The sequence below is a fragment of the Trachymyrmex septentrionalis genome, unplaced genomic scaffold, assembly GCF_001594115.1.
Source record: "Trachymyrmex septentrionalis isolate Tsep2-gDNA-1 unplaced genomic scaffold, Tsep1.0 scaffold196, whole genome shotgun sequence".
NCBI lineage: Eukaryota > Metazoa > Arthropoda > Insecta > Hymenoptera > Formicidae > Trachymyrmex > Trachymyrmex septentrionalis.
In genome coordinates, this window is record NW_017305135.1 from 1,420,757 (window position 1) to 1,437,787 (window position 17,031).

At 32.6% G+C, this 17,031-nt stretch overlaps 1 protein-coding gene across 1 annotated transcript; it reads left to right on the plus strand.

The window, feature by feature from the left end:
• The first annotated feature begins 1,639 nt into the window (after positions 1 to 1,639).
• On the plus strand, positions 1,640 to 17,031 carry LOC108747231 (ceramide glucosyltransferase). The gene is made up of 2 exons (XM_018484587.1): positions 1,640 to 2,880; positions 16,529 to 17,031. The coding sequence occupies exon 1, from the start codon at positions 1,674 to 1,676 to the stop codon at positions 2,868 to 2,870; it is 1,197 nt and encodes a 398-aa protein (XP_018340089.1). The 5' UTR covers positions 1,640 to 1,673; the 3' UTR covers positions 2,871 to 2,880; positions 16,529 to 17,031.

Here is a 17,031-nt window from a genome sequence, read left to right on the forward strand (position 1 = left end):
TACTGTTTGATATAATGTATAATAATTGGCAAAAATATGTACAATGCATATTTGAAATAAAAATTTCTATTAATTAAATGGTTTTTTATATATAATAAAATAATATGATAAAAAGCTATGTATATAAGCAAAAATTACTGCTTGAATATTCATGTACTGACATAATATCAACATTTTGAGATCCTAAATGCTTGAACATGCTGTGCTATCATTGGCAGTCACGGTACTTGTCAGGTGCAGAATGAATTAGACATAATAGTATGCTATTGCACGCGTGCATGCATTATTACCTCAGATCTGCATTCCTACTATAGATTCGGACTACACAAATATTTTATTATTTGAAAATATACGCAGAAATTTTTCAATTAGTTTTATCGACTGCTACAAAATGTAAATTTCATTACAGTTTCAGAAATTAAAAGTAAATGTAGATGGCGTTTGTATCTGAAAATTGTTATCCGATTAATCTAACAGCAGAAACTGCTTAATTGTAATATGATAAAATTTTTTAAAAATATCGGGTGAAAATAAGTTCTGGCGGTCTTTTGAGTATTACGAGATATATTTGTCGCAAAACGCTCAAGAGTGGGCTTACTACAAATTTGAGCGCGCAGAGCTGAGCTGGATTCTCCTTCACGCATTCCATGAATCGTTGCGTGCGTGCTGCTAATCTGAATCATCGACACAGGATGTTTTTCTCTCGATAATTGAAAATAATCGAGAAGCGATACGTATCAAGTGTATATACATCAATACAAGAGAATGCGCGTCAGATATTAGTGAGTCATTCGTGACGAAATAAAGGTGCTGGTTTGTACGTACGGTGAAGAAAGATGAGAGAGGGGAGGTAGTCGATGAGACATGTTATTGCGCGCGTCGCATCTGGTCGCATCGGGAAGCATTCTGTGGTGAGACAGATCGTTCTGCTTCGCTGCCAAAAATCGCTCTTTCGCTCTTTCTCTCTTCCTCCTTCCTCTTTATCCCCTCCTCCATCCTTCCTTCTTTCTTTCTCTCTCTCTTTCTTATTTGATTCGCGTGACACAAAGCGCGAAGAATAAGGTAACCAAGTTATCGTTAAGTCGATCCAAGAACGTCAAGAATTATGAGAGTGCGCGATTTGCCAGCGTCGATAGAAAGGAAGAGTATCAATGTTATGAAACGCGGTTGCGGAGGATAGTGACGTATTTGAGAACGGTGAAGTCTGTAACGACAATGCGATCCAATCACGGTTTAACTATACCGTTCGCTTGTCGATGGAAGATGAAATCCCATCCTGAGCAAGAAGCATGCTGCCTCAACACGGACGAATCGCGCAGTTGACGCGCTCGACGGTGCGATTCAAAGAGGTTATCGTGTTTAAGCGAGCTGGAGTGGACCGGAGCGTGAATGTGTTGCAAGAGGCGAGCACGTTGCCGTCGTCGTCGTCGTCGTGGTCGTCGTCGCCGTCGCCGCCGTCGTATTATGGAAACGACAGTGATGCTCGAGTAGAGTGCGTCACTCGACGTGGGGCGAAGATTCCCGTGATGTGTCCGCACGAGGGTACCCGGTCGACGCAAGAAGTAGTGGAAAGAAAGCAGGGCAAAAAGAAGGAAGGAGGTGCCGCCGGTTTGAACACGCCGGCACGCTAGATTGCGGTGGCCTAAAGCCCTCGCTCTCTTGCTCCTTGGAAAATGAACTCCATGTTATATACTCTCTACGGGTTTGCGATATTTTTCATGATATTCTGGTCGGGTATGTGGATGGTTCATGTGCTGGCATTAATTGCCGGTCGTTGGAAACTGCATCGGAAGATGAATCAGGCACCGAGCTACGAGACACCGCTGCCAGGAGTATCCGTGATAAAACCCCTGATGGGGGTTGACCCAAATCTATTCGGTAATCTCGAGACCTTCTTCACCATGGAGTATCCCCGATACGAGCTTCTGTTTTGCGTCGAGGATGACTCCGATCCCGTGCTGATGCTGGTGCGTAAGCTTGTCGAGAAGTATCCAGAAGTCGAGGCTACACTCTTCGTTGGTGGTTGTAAAGTAGGGGTGAATCCAAAGATCAACAACATGCAGCCGGCATACGAGGCCGCCAAGTACGAACTCGTGTTGATCAGCGACAGTGGCATACGCATGAAGGAGGACACTCTATTAGATATGGTCCATCATATGACGGATAGAGTGGCTTTGGTTCATCAGATGCCGTTTACCTGTGACCGCGAAGGTTTCGCCGCCGCGTACGAAAAGATCTTCTTCGGTACAGTGCAGTCACGGATGTATCTAGCTGCGGATATGCTCAGGATAAACTGTCACACCGGTATGTCAGCACTCCTGAAAAAATTCACGTTGGACGAGGTCGGAGGTCTAAAAGCATTCGGCATCTATCTCGCAGAGGATTTTTTTTACGCGAAATCATTGACTGATCGCGGTTGGCGCATCACTGTCTCCTCGCAGCCGGCACTACAGAACAGTGGCCACTGCGCGGTCGATTCCTTCCAAGCGCGACTACGACGATGGGCTAAATTGAGGGTAGCAATGCTGCCTACCACCATTGTTCTTGAACCGTTGAGTGAATGCCTCGTTCTGGGTGGGTTCGCTTCCTGGGCGGCCAGCGTCTTGTTCGAGTGGGATTCTTTAGTATTTTACTTGGTACACATACTTTTATGGTTTATGTTCGATTGGACGTTACTGTGTGTAGTGCAAAACGGTCCGCTGCCTTTTAACAAACTTGAGTTTGTGTGTGGTTGGTTGCTCAGCGAAATCACGAGACCGTACCTTTTCCTTCAGGCTGTCTTGGATCCTCTCATACAGTGGCGTTCACGTGTTTACAAGCTCAAGTGGGGTGGCGTCGCGGAGGAAGTTAAGGCGAAAGTCAAATATTAAAAATTCATGAGTGAGTGTATACGTACATGCGTTACATGCGTACGTGTCAACTAAACACAGAAATAGAGTTTTTATTTTTATTTTTTTTCCTTTTTTCAACTGATAAGCGTATATGTATGTGAGGTGTTCTAATCATGATGAAATATTCTGATCTATCTTTTAGTTAATCTTTTGATAAAATTCACTCTTTTAACCTATAATTACAATAAATTAAAAATAAACACAGCAGATATCCTAAGAAATTAAAGAATTAACCAATTTTTGTTTTATCCAAAAGAATTTGTCTTGAAAAAATTGTCATTCCCTAAGTTATCAAAATATTGATAATTTGAATAAATTCTATTTAAAACTGTATATATTATCAAAATTATGTAAAAAATAAATATCTTTTTTTCTATTGATTTTTTTTTAGGAAGACAATATCATGCTTTCAAATTCGATAAAATTTTTTAAATATTAGGTTTGAAAGAGAAATATATATATAATATAGACAAAGCTCTAATGCATGGTCTGCAATGATAGTAGCCAGTAGTGGATGAGACTGTAAAAGTAACAAATTGATCACAGTTGAATGTGAGAAGAATAATCGACTGTGATTGATCAATTTTTTATTTAGTCTCATCCATTACTGATACTGTCATTGTAGACCACGCATTATATTGTGCATTTTTGAATTTTTAAATAACTGGAATTCTTCTGTTGCATGCTCTTTCACTATGCATTCGCTACATAATCAAGTGAGCGTGCATTAATTCAGAAAACATTCGAAAGGACACACAATGACATTTTAATTTTATATACTATTCAAATAAGAATACAGATTGAAAAATTCTAGAATATGGAAATCGCTCAATTCCGATCGTTCTGTAATAGGCTTTCTACAATAAGCCGTAACCTAAGCTTTAAGTCATAAAAATTGGCCAATCACAGTTGAATGTGAGAAGAATATTCGTTTATGATTGGTCAATTTCTTACGGCTCTTAAGACTTAAAGATAAAGTTATGATTATACTTAAAGATTAAGTTATATAAGTTATACTTATTGTAAAAAACTCATTATAGAAAGATTTTACTGTTTTACAAATTAATGCTCAGAACACCTCGTTTTAGAATAGAATTTCTCGAGTAAGAATTTGGATATACATTCTGCGATTTTCAAGTTATGATGTATTTTTAAAAAACGTTCAAATTTGTTTAATGACAAATTTTTCTTATAAGAGTTGTTATTAAAAAGATGAATTTAATTCAACATTTTATACATAATATTATTAGTACCAATAGATCTGTAAAATAAATAATAAAATAAAATTTTTTTGTATTTATTCTGAAACTTGGCGGATTAATAAAAAATTGTCTAAACAATGTCCGCACTCTTACATGAGGAATTCTAGCTTTGATTATTATTTCACTTGTAGAATAAATTTTTCAAATTTGTTAATTGGCTATAGGACAAAGAATTTCTGAAGACTTGAGAATTTCTCTTTCCACAACTAATCAACGCATTTGAAATTATTGTATAATAAGTAGAATAATACTTTCTATATGTGCAAATCGATATAACAATCGATATACAATCGTTTTAAATTTATTATGAAGACCAATTTGTTTAGCTTTATTGAATATACAATAAATGAGAGATAAAGCCTGTAAGGGTCGAAGCTGGATCTCAAGTACTTAAATATTCCCATGTGAATATTACAGCCATATGCAATACATGTAGTCATTTGAACTGCGCGCTGAATTGATTTTTCAGACTTAGAAACGCAACTTGACTACTATGGTAATATCATAAATTAAATTAATAAGCAATTTAATAATTTGATACTTAATCAGGTATCCTAGAAATTTCTTAGAGAGATCTTAATATGCTGAAAAACTGTAAATAAATTTATTACGAAAAATATTATCTCGGGAGTCGAATCCGGATCTCTCAGTATTCCGTGTGAGCGTCTTAAGTCTCGTCTAAACAAGTCGCAGCACGTAAATCGCATTCGTATTCGCATTTACGACAGCGAATCAGAAATATGATACTGATACTAATGACTGATTAGTTGTTGCGAATGCGAATGCGTTGCAATGCGTTTTGCATGTTGCAATTTATTTAGACGGGGCTTTAAGCCTTTAGATCACCAAAGCAATGGAATTCTCACACAGAATGCTGAGAGATTCAGGTTCGATTTCCGGTCGAGATAATATTTTTCGCAATAAATTTATTTACAGATTTTCAGCATGTTAAGATATTTCTAATAGAATCCCTAATTGAGTATCAAATTATTAAATTGCTTGTCAATTTAATTTGTGATATTACACTAGTTCAGTTGTTTCTCTAATGTTGCGTTCGGAGAGACACTATTATTACTTCTGTCATTTCATCTTTATTGTTTATTAGACGTAAAACAAGGATAGAATTACACAAATAGCTCTAATAGTCTCCCCGAACGCATCTTTCGTCCGAAAAATCAATTCGGCGCGCAGTGCAAATGACTACGTATATAATATAATATGTAAATTCGCACGAGAATATTTAAGTATTTAAAATTCAGCTTCAACTATTACAAGTTTTAGCTTTTACTAATAAGTAAGCAATATCATCAGCAAAGCTTAAAACGCAATAGAATCAATAATTTAATCGATTTCTTGATGATTTTATATTATCATATGTAAAATATAATAGAAAAACTCAATAAAGCCAATAAATATATTAAGACCGTATAATATGAATACACAAGTATTCACATAATATGGTCTTAATATATCATTTATTAGCTTTATTGATTTTTTCTATTATAATTTACAAAATATGAAGTAAAAAAATCGACTAGATCATCGATTCCATTGCGTTTTAAGCTTTGCTAATGACATTGCTGAATGTAAATTTAAAAAATATTGAAATAAGATAGATATCTGTCAAATACATTTTTTATGTATATGTAGTGTATAGACAACAGTATTATATATATATATATATATATATATATATATATATATATATATATCCCAAAACTGCTAATATTTTAAACACATTCTTTGTAATATTTTAAGACGATAAATCTAATATGAAAATTCGGAAGATAGGAAAGTTTTCAATAGGAGAAGAATTTAAAAATTATGAATGATAGAACTAGAATTTTGTGCGCTCAAGAATGGAAAGATGATCGGTGTGAACTGTGAAGTGCTGATTTTTCTTATCATTAAAGGCATTAATCTACCTTCACATCGACTAATTTACCATCCCTAACGCGCGAAATTCTAATCTTGTTATTCGTAATTTTTAAACTTTTCTGATTTAAAAACCATTATAGCTTCGACATTTTCGTATTGGACTTATCCTTTTAAAATATTACAAAAAAAGTTTGTCTTTAAAGTATGTATCATCAGTTTTGAGATACCGTGTATATATTTGATTATATATTATCAAATATACATATGACAGATTGTTTCCTTGGTTCCACGTCAAATGGTTCACATTTTCTCGAAAATTATAATAAAACCAAATGTAATTTGTAGGGCACACAATGTAGGGTACTAAAATTTAGATTAAAGCTTCTAGTTTTCGATGCAATGTAGCGATTTCATGATTTCGTTTGTCCAATCTCTACTATTTTTTCAAAATAAAGTACAATCATTTTCAATGTAATTTTATATGCTGAATGTAAATGTGAAATTAAAATTAATAATGTTTGAATTGCGCGGAAAGTAGCAAAAAAAAACTGTTATTTTTTATTAGAATTGTTTTCTCTTTGCAAATAAACATTTAGTTTCTAAGTTTCTACTAGTATCCACTTTTGAAAGATGAAAATACAATAGTTGTATTATTTTTAAAAACGCTCTTTTTTTATTAATATGGCATTTTTATGAAATTATGTATTGCATAACTATATACAGTATTGGAACGGACCGTTTAAAAAGTATCTAGTTATAAGTATTGTGTGAAAAAAATATTTAGATATAAGTACAGATACATTTTTTTTATAATTACCTAAGTATAGATACCGATACAAGAAAGAAGTATCCGAAAATTCAAGTACTTTTTAGGTATTTAAAAAAAAAGGAAGAAAAGAAAAATGGAGAAGAATGAAAATAAGAAAAGAAAAAGATATAAGCAGCGTAAAATATATTATATTTTATTTGTTTGTTTTAATACATAAAAAAAATGTCTCGATGAAAAGTCAAAAAACAAGCTGCGTATAGATTAATTTTATTTTATATACATAAATCTACTATTTATGTACGTACTAAACTGTTTGAATTTGGATAATGAAAATTGTAATCGTACGTGCGTACGTCATCGCGATGGATTATCGATAGAAACAGCGTGGCAAACTGATCACATGACGCTGTCTCCTCACTCATATAATTTTTCCTCTAGGGTGGAAACGTAAAAGATGAAAATTTTTTTATTTGCACACATACATAAAATTTTTCTTGATTCCGCCCTAAGAAAAAAAATTACTCCGATTGATCCCAAGCACCAAAACTCTTTAGAGTTTATTATGGATACAGGAAAAATCGCAATTCATGTTACAAATTGTTCTTCTCTAATCTGTGTATTCCTACATCCATAATAGACTCTATAAAGCTTTTGTGCTCGGTACCAAAGAAGACCGGCGCCGTGTCATTAGTTTGCCATTCTTTCTCTATGAGGTTTTTTAATCGCCAATCACTAAATACTAGGAATTAAAATTATCTAGGCGCCCGGAAAAAAAGTTTCATATAATTATATAATTTCATATTAGTTATATATTGTGTAAAATTATGTAAAATTAAATATAATTACATATAGGGATAAAAAGTCGGGGTCCTATATTCTATATAAAATATATTCAAATATAGACATATTTCATATATAGGATGTCCCCGACCTACGAGATCACTTCTCGTGAGGAGGTAGAGCGGACTGAACTGAATTGAAAAGTCTTTTACTATTTTATAATTTTTGCTAATACTTTAGGAGATATTAGTTTCTAAATATAATTAAATAAGCACGTATCGACTACCACTAAGTATACGCCCATCGGTCGCGATCGTTTGTAAATGATAAAGGACTTTTCGATTCAGTTCAGTTTGCTATACCAGCTCTTAAGAGGCGATCCCGTAAGTCGGGGACACTGTATATAATTATATATAATTTTATATAACTAATATGAAATTACATAATTTTGTAAAACTTTTTTTCTCCCAGACGGTGAAGCAAATAAAAGCACTTGTATAAAGTTAAGAATTAGAGAAGAAAGATGATTACAGTAATAAAAAATTAAGTTTCCAATATGACATAAAATAAAATATATATATAGATATATAAGTACCTTGTATTTACGTATCTAAAACTTAAAAGATACCATACCAAAAAGTAACTAGATACAGATATCTCCGCCCGTAAGGATTTAGATAATATACTTAAGTAAAGGGTGTCCCAAAATTAACGCAAGATTTGAATTAAATAGAAAACACAGTTTTTAGTCTTTTGATTGTTATTTTTTTATTGAATCATAAAGTACATAGGATAGGGTTATTTGTGGAATAACACATCGGGCAAATGGCCTCCACGGCTTTGCATGCACATACGCACTCGTTTGTCGAAATTTTCCATGACCATTTTGCATAAATGTGGCTGAATTTCGTTGATGCAGCGTTGAATCTCCTCCTTTAATGCACGGGTGGTTGTGGGCTTGTTGACATAGACCTGTGATTTCAAATAACCCCATAAAAAGAAATCTAATGGTGTTAAATCACACGATCTAGGGGGCCAATTCTGATCACCTAAACGAGAGAGTACACGACCTGGAAACGTCTCATGCAGTAACTGAATTGTTTCACGAGCTGTATGGCATGTGGCACCGTCTTGTTGAAACCACATATTGGCCACATCAATATCATCCAATTTCGGCAGAAAGAACTGTGTTATCATGTAGCGATATCGAGCACCAGTAACAGTCACTGCTTGACCAGCCTCATTTTCAAAAAAGTATGGTCCAATGATGCCTCCAGCCCAAAATCCACACCAAACAGTGACACGTTGTGGATGCATTTGTTTTTCGACAATCACATGTGGGTTCTCCGTACCCCAAAAGCGGCAATTTTGGCGATTAACAAAGCCATCAAGGTGAAAATGTGCTTCATCGCTTAGGATGATTTTGCTCGAAAAATCAGCATCCATTTGTTGAATAATGAACACACGTTGTTGTATCGTGTAACGCTCCATTTTCACTAACCCTAAACTGTCAGCTGTTAAATTGTTTTTTTTTTTGGTTGCCAACACTTTACTGCACAAATGGCGGCAAATTCAAATCTTGCGTTAATTTTGGGACACCCTTTACAACTAAAGTATCTATCTAGATACTATATCTAGATACTTTTACCTAGATACGTTCCAACACTGACTACATATCATTTATTAACACTGATTTTTAATATAATAGTTTGTTATGATAAAGACAAAAAGCTTTCTGCGTTTATGTAAGGTTAAGTCTATCTTTGGATTACTTCTCAAAGCCAGTATTACTTTTTCTTCTTTATATCTTTTCATGTTTTATTTGTTGAAAATTATTTATGTTTAAATTTTTTGTAATTTAATTCTATTTTTATTCTTTAATTTTATTTCTCCTTAATTTTATTCTTTTAATTAAAATCTTTTTTTATTTTTTTGTCTAATGCAATTTTAATTTTTTATTATAACACAATTTCATTTTTTTGTCTAATATAATTTTAATTTTTTATTATAACACAAATGCTTTTATAATGCGCGAATTTTAATACTGAAAAGTTGTATCATTTAGACTTGAAGAAAATCTCTTAATAATTAAGTCTTTGTGTCCTACTGATATAAATGTATGTTGTTTTTATATGTTAGAGGGATAGCTTTTGCGTTTTCAAATCGACTTCAAAGAGACCTTGTTATTTTTTTATGTTCTTTATTACTTAAAAATTAGAATTTTGAATAAACTTCCGAGAAAAACCAAATCCTTCCGATTTCGATAAAACTTTGCAAAAAGCTTCATTTTAGATAAAAATGAAAGGGATTTTTAGTGACTCCCAAAAAAAGCTATTTTTTAAATAAAATAGTAAAATGAATAAATATTCGCGTGGAAGTCGTGCGCCCTTAAGCAGGGAGAAGTGAGGTGGGAGTCGCTTCGCGTGGAAATCATGCGTCTCTAGGCAGAGAGGAGTGGACCTCGGTTCGCGTGAGAAGTACGCCTCTAGGTAGGAGGGAGATGGGGTGAATCTCCGCTTCGCATAGAAAATCATTATGTCCCATAAGTAAGGGGTGTAAGGTATAATAGTATTTAATATTGTATATAACTAGAAATAAGATAATATTTCTTAAATTTCTTTTATTAATAACTTTTAACGAATGAGCGACGGCTAAAACCTATGTGGAGGTCATTTAGGGTCAAGAATTTGACAACAAATGATGTGTGACTATGACCTATGAAAAGGGCATAATCATCAGGGTTCCCTTGTATTGTGATTATAATTATTAATATTTTTTAAAATTGCTACATAGCATCAAAAACTAGAAGTTTCAACCTAAATTTTGATACCTATTGCACGTAGGACACGTCAACACTACTTGCCTACTGCACACTGGACACGATGAGCGATGAGCGATATCCAATGAAAGTTCTGCTTTGTATCGTTATGTCAAAAAAAGCAGAGCTTTCATTGGATATCGCTCGTTGCTTATCATTTATTGCGTCGTGCAGTAAACATTACGCGTAAAAGACGATAATCAATTAGACGATGACCAATTAAACTCTTCAGTTGTCTTTTGCCACGCGTAACGGGTTGACGCATCCTATGACGTGAAAGTCATAGGGTATCTATAGATTATATTTAGTTTACTAGACGAGAGGGTAGCCTATTTAACGTGAAATGATCCATATACATAAAAAATAGAAAAATTCAAATATTATTCGCGAGAAAATAAACTTGACCAAATTGATCCGTACATATGTTGACGCGTCAGCCAATGAAAGAAATGTTTAACACATATTTTCGTTAAGTATGGTCAATATAGTGCAATGCTTCTTGTTTATTTATTTATATGATAGAACCTCTCTATTATCTTCTTTTTAATATTCTCTTGTATATATTTTCTTGAAACACAATCTTCTACTCGTATATAGATTCCTTCAATTATTAATCAAAATTTGGTTGAAAAATTGATATTAAATGTTAGCAATAGGAACGGCCATATTTAAGGTCAAATATATCTATTGTTTAAATTGGCCTTAATTATTATCATCAATGAAGTATTACTAGAAATGCTTATTAATTCGTAAATTTTTGAAATTTTTTCTGTTTTGTTAGAGCACCAACGAGATGCTGCTAAAGATGGCCAGTCTTATGGAAGTTCGTGTGACTGTTAAAATTTAAGTGATTAATAAGAATTTTACTGGACCGTACATTTAAAAATTCAACAATAAAAAATAGAAGTAACGGTCAAAGCTAGATCTTTAATGTTTAAATAAGTTAGTCTGAATTACTATATACAGGGTGTCCTCCCCCTCCCTCCCCTCTAACTTGATCGTCTAAAATATCTCCGTTGTTTTTAACCTTTTCGCCACTAATGTCGGCTACAGCCGGCATCTATGAAACACTTATTCGCGATGATGGACGCTATAGCCGGTTATAGAACATATAAGTTCGCGAACTTATTTATGAATAGTAGCACCTCCTGTGATCGTTGCGCAAATTATTTGACAGGAATAAATCACATGATTTGAATCATACTTGTTGGTCTTTTATTTTTTTTAAATCAGTTTTGAGTATCAATAGAGCAGAGCTGTCCAAGATCGGTGTTTTTTGACTTGAAATTGAAATACTCGTATATCGGTATTTACGCTCATTATCGTTCCTACTTATTGCTATTTTGTCATAACGCGCGATGCTCTGTCTCATGAATAACATTAGTCCGAAATCGTTAAAAGTTTTTGACTTGTATCTTCTACTATGTTTAAAAGTATTCTGTTACTAATATTATAAGGTACTATTATTCATAATATATATATTTAATGATAAAAGTATGAAAAACAGAATACTTTTAAACATAGTAAAAAACATAGATCAAAAACTTCTAACGATTTCAAACTAGTGTATAGTTAGAATTAATTACCTTTAATAAATAATTTAGTTATAAATTATTTATATCGTATAATACGATATATAATTTTGCTTTCCAATCCACTCGAGTGTTCGATTCTTTTTTTTTTTTGTGGAATAGGCCTACTGGGGAAATCATTAAAAAAAAATGCATCTTACAATTTACAATAGTACCTCACGGATTATATGGAAAGTTATTGCCGAAATGTACGTTATCATAATTATGTAATATACAATATTAGAAAACTACGTTAAGATATAAGTATATCACTAAAGAACAATAAATAAATTAACAATATAGAAAATTTTATGTTAATAGAAATAAATTATTTAATAAAAAACATCTTTCAATAATAATTTGGCGGAAGATGCGCTTCTAGTATTTCTGATATAGTCTCCTGATCCAGAGCGTCACGTGAGCACTCGGCGGCTCGGTCGAGCGGTGGTGAAGGTCGCTCGCCGGAATCAGTCCGAAATGTGCAAATCTTTGCGAGCACTGCTCTAAATGAAATTATTATTGCCCTGGTGACAGCAACATGGTGGTAATTGAAGAGAAACTTGTGCTAAGCACTTATTAATTTTCTTATACCAAAGAATTTTGTTATCTGTGATAACATTATAAGTATACTCACTTATTTATACAACATTTGTATAATATAGAAGCATGAATGTATAAATAATATATTATCCAAATATTTATGTTGATCGCAAATTTATATTAATTGTTGATTATGTCATCGTTCTTCAATTATCCTCAGACTCTCTGAGACGGCCCTATTGATAGTCACGAAAATTTTCCCAGAGCCGGCCGTTTTGAATAGTATCTCTTCGGTAACCTGAGAATAATCATCCTGGCCTTTTTCGTGTATCAAATCTCGTAGGATAATGTTCACGATTTTGTGTTTCTTTTCCGTGCTATTAGGTAAATATGCTTCAAAGTTTGATTGTTCATCTTTGTCTAATCAATACCATGGAAGAGAAGTAAAGTTGTGGATATTATCTTATAAGATTTGATATATGAAAAAAAGCCGGGAATATCCACTCTCTGGTTTCTCTCTAATTATATATATTAGGTGTAGTAAAAAGTCATCGCGTATTTTTTAGCTCAAAGTTGTATATACAATATCTTCGTCAATAATGAATGAAATTCAAATTTAAAAAAAGGGTTTTAAAGCTTGAAATCTCTACTTTTAAAAGCTTATCACATTTTTTAAGTTTATATGAGTTGATTATACGAGTTGGTTATACGAGTGATAATTTTTACATACCAAAAACTACGAGCTGAAAAAGACGAAAAATTTTCTTCTCACTTTGTGGATTTGTAACGTGTCCAAAACGAATTTGAGAAAATTTTCGATTACCTATCGTGAAAGCTTGATACTTTCCCTACAAAATCGTTTTTTTTTAATATTCCTACGACTTTTGATTACTGAGTTATCGCGGATTAAATAAAAGAATTATTTTGACTTTAATTGCTCATAACTCCATTAAAAATTGTCGTATCGTATAATTTAAAAAAGAGATTTTTAAAGCTGAAACTTTACTCTATGAAGATATATTTATATTGTTGGTAAGAAAGTAATTGCGGTTTTTACTGATAGATGTCTTTTAAAAATACGCGATGACTTTTTACTATACCTAATAATACATGTTATGGTATGTCTGATACTAATAGTAACTAATAGTAACAAAACTCAGATATATAACGGATATTTAAAATAAAGCGAACAAAATTACAAATTTTTATCTCGAAAACACAACATTGAGAAAAATGGTTCAGACAAAAGTTTTAGGATTTAAAAAGATATATTTACTGATCTTATTAGTTTGACTTTGGTTCACGTCACCAAGGTCAGGTCAAGGTCACATTGATTATTTTTAATGGAACACCTAACTTTTTATTTCAGTATCTAATAGTTGATATCGAGAGCTTTTCAAAATATTATAATAAAGTTATTTTTCATTGAGTACTTTTAGAGTTATAAGGCTATTGAAAGTTACAGTACCGCCGGCATTAGCATTACAGGTATCCGACCAATATCCGTCTAATATCTCTTGAATTGTTCAGGATCATGTCCTGGATAACATTTGTCAAGATCAAGGCCATTGAAGATTATTTCTCTTATTTTTACACTAAAAATTCATTTTTACGTAAAAATGAAAATAAGAGGTATAACTTCTATAGATTCATATTCTGTTCCTATTCTGCTTATTGTGAATTTCTCGTAGAACCACGTCGAAAATATTATATGTATTATGAGATTTTATGAATGGCGACTGTTGTGGGAAATCCTTGTAAAGCGTAATAGGATAATGTTTTATGAGGAAAGTAATGATATTTGAAACGGGAATTCCTTTTGAAATTGTTTATATGCAAGCAAATCCATTTTATGGATAAATATGAAAATTCGGTGCGGAATTATAGAAGCAATAGATATAGAATGTATGCCTAGAATGTAGGCTTTACGCAAAAATGCTAGACGTTTCATTAGCCTTTTTGCAGAACGTGTATCATTAACCAATAAGACTGATGTGAGACTTTAGTCTTTTCGCGAAAAGGCTAAAGTGCGTCGGTTTAGTTGAGAAACGATTGTTGATTTTGCAAAAAGGCGTGGTTTTGAATAAAGGCTAGCCTTTTCGTGAAAAGGCTAATTTCTCAAAAAGGCTGCGACATATATACATGTATATACAAAACTAATAAATTATAAAATTAGCACCATATATTATCGATTTTTTTTACTCTTAATCACTTAAATTTTAACAGTCACGCAATTTTCATAAGACCAACCGTCTTTAATAGTATTTTGTCAGTGCCGTAACTTAACTGTCGAGAGGTAATCGTTGTAATCGCTTTAACAGATTAAAACCGTCCTTATCTCTTAATATAGTCTTCGCACAATGCATGGTGAAAATATACAAGATGTAGCATTCCCATGGATGCGCAGTTGTCGTTCTACTCGACCAATGGGATATGTTCTTCAAAATGCACACGAAAGAGCACGTATTCATGTTCTTTTGGTTACATTGGTTTTTGTAGTTTGCTAGTTTAATTCAATTTAATTCATTTGTGAAGTAAAATTATGTCATGGTGCAGTGCATCTAATTGTCAAAATGAATTTATTAATCCTGCAGCAAAGAACGTAAAGTATTTTACGTCCCCAAAGCCTGAAATTCGACAAAAGTGACTCAATGCGTGCCAATAATAACAAATAATAAGTTAATAAATAAACTCAATATACTACAATAAACTATAATAAAAACAAATTATTATGTATAATTATTGTCGCCCTTGATGAAAATGTAACGCTTGTCGAAGCATCAAAGAAGTGTGAATAAAAAGTTTTAACGCTTGTTTCATTTCATCGATTTTATTGACTTTTAGTGGTTTTGAATATTCATACACGCTCCCCAAACTCTCCCCAAACGTTCTGTAAAGTGTGCCCAAAACACATTTCCCACACGTTTTAATTTTTTTTTTCATTAACATTTTCCAAACGTTCCACAATATTCCGCAAAGAGTGCATGGAGTGAGCACACTTCCTAACACTTCATTTATTGATATTTCATCTACGCTTCTGAAACATTCCGAAAAGTTTTCGGAACCTCGATATACCAATTGATTGAACAGTTTAATGGAACATGTACAACAACCTTATAAAAACAGCTCAATTTTGACAGTCATGTAAGTTTTTTTTTAATCATTTTTCGCGTATAATCTCATGTTAGCATTTTTAAAATTATTTTTAATCTTTTGGGTCGGTCGTTTTAAAACAAAAAAAATTTTTTTTTTAGTTAACTTAATAATTTAATGACCAAGATTAACTCGGACATCACTACCACTTTTTCTCACTTTTTATGTTATTACTTTATACTCGTATGTGCTATCATTGTGTAATTTTAATATATTTTTTTTGTACTGAAGAGGACTTTGACCATAGGTCGAAACGTATACGTTTAATATTCACTTTGAATAAATGATATTACAATACACACTAATAACCAATCGGTTATTACCGACCGGTAATAACCACCTCGGCTCAAATTGGCACTTTATTTATTATTTTTTAAGATTTGAGATTTTCAGAAATTAGTTTTGTATTCTTTCTTTGAGCATCTACTATATGCTATTGAAATTATTAATTTCTGTTTTCAATTTTTGTACACGCACATTGCACTTTTCTATGTTTTTCTTAAATGTGGCAGCATGACTCACTTATGCGTTTTTATCAAATTTTATCTATTCGTAATAGCGATCTGCGTATTCTATATAAAAGTTTGTGTTTTGAAACAACGTAAAGCTGTAAATTGAAATTCTCATTCTGTATTAATCTCCTACAACATATTCATTAAGTGATTTCATATGTAAAATATGTAAAGTGAAAGAATGAGTGAAAGATAGATCAGTATGTATAATAACATTTTTATCTTTTATTGGAACAAAAATTTATACTGATGAAAAGATTCTAGAATAGGGAAGTTTTGCTATAATAATTCTATCAATATGTGAAACTAGTCTAGATTAAATATAGAGGTCGATGATATTATTCTTTTTTGTAGCGATACTACGTGGCTACGTCTTCATCTTTCCATGCATCGTTATGGAAATTCATTCTACAGTTAAAAAACGAATTGAGATTGATGCATGCGACATCATTTTCATTATGGACTTGGCAGTTAAATCGTCAGATACAGAATTTGGAAGAGCATGGTTTTTCTGTGACTAATCTTGAATCAAATTGTGGATAAGTATTCCCATTCTTTATACAGATTTATACGTGCACTATCAAAATTTCAATTTATTGCAAATTATATTCTGTATTATATGTTTGATTTTTGTATAGATACGTATATACGGGTGGGGCATTTTTTGTTAAGTCAGTCATTCAACATTCCAAAATTGTACTTGATGTAGAAAAACCATCTTGCACACAAATGTAGCTTCAGCCATAAGCTATCGAAAGCCATGTGAATAATTGCAAAATTTAAGATGGGGGATCCAATATAGCATGAAGCAGGAAAAAGGAAATAAATTAAATTTTCTAATTTTTTGGTTTTTAATT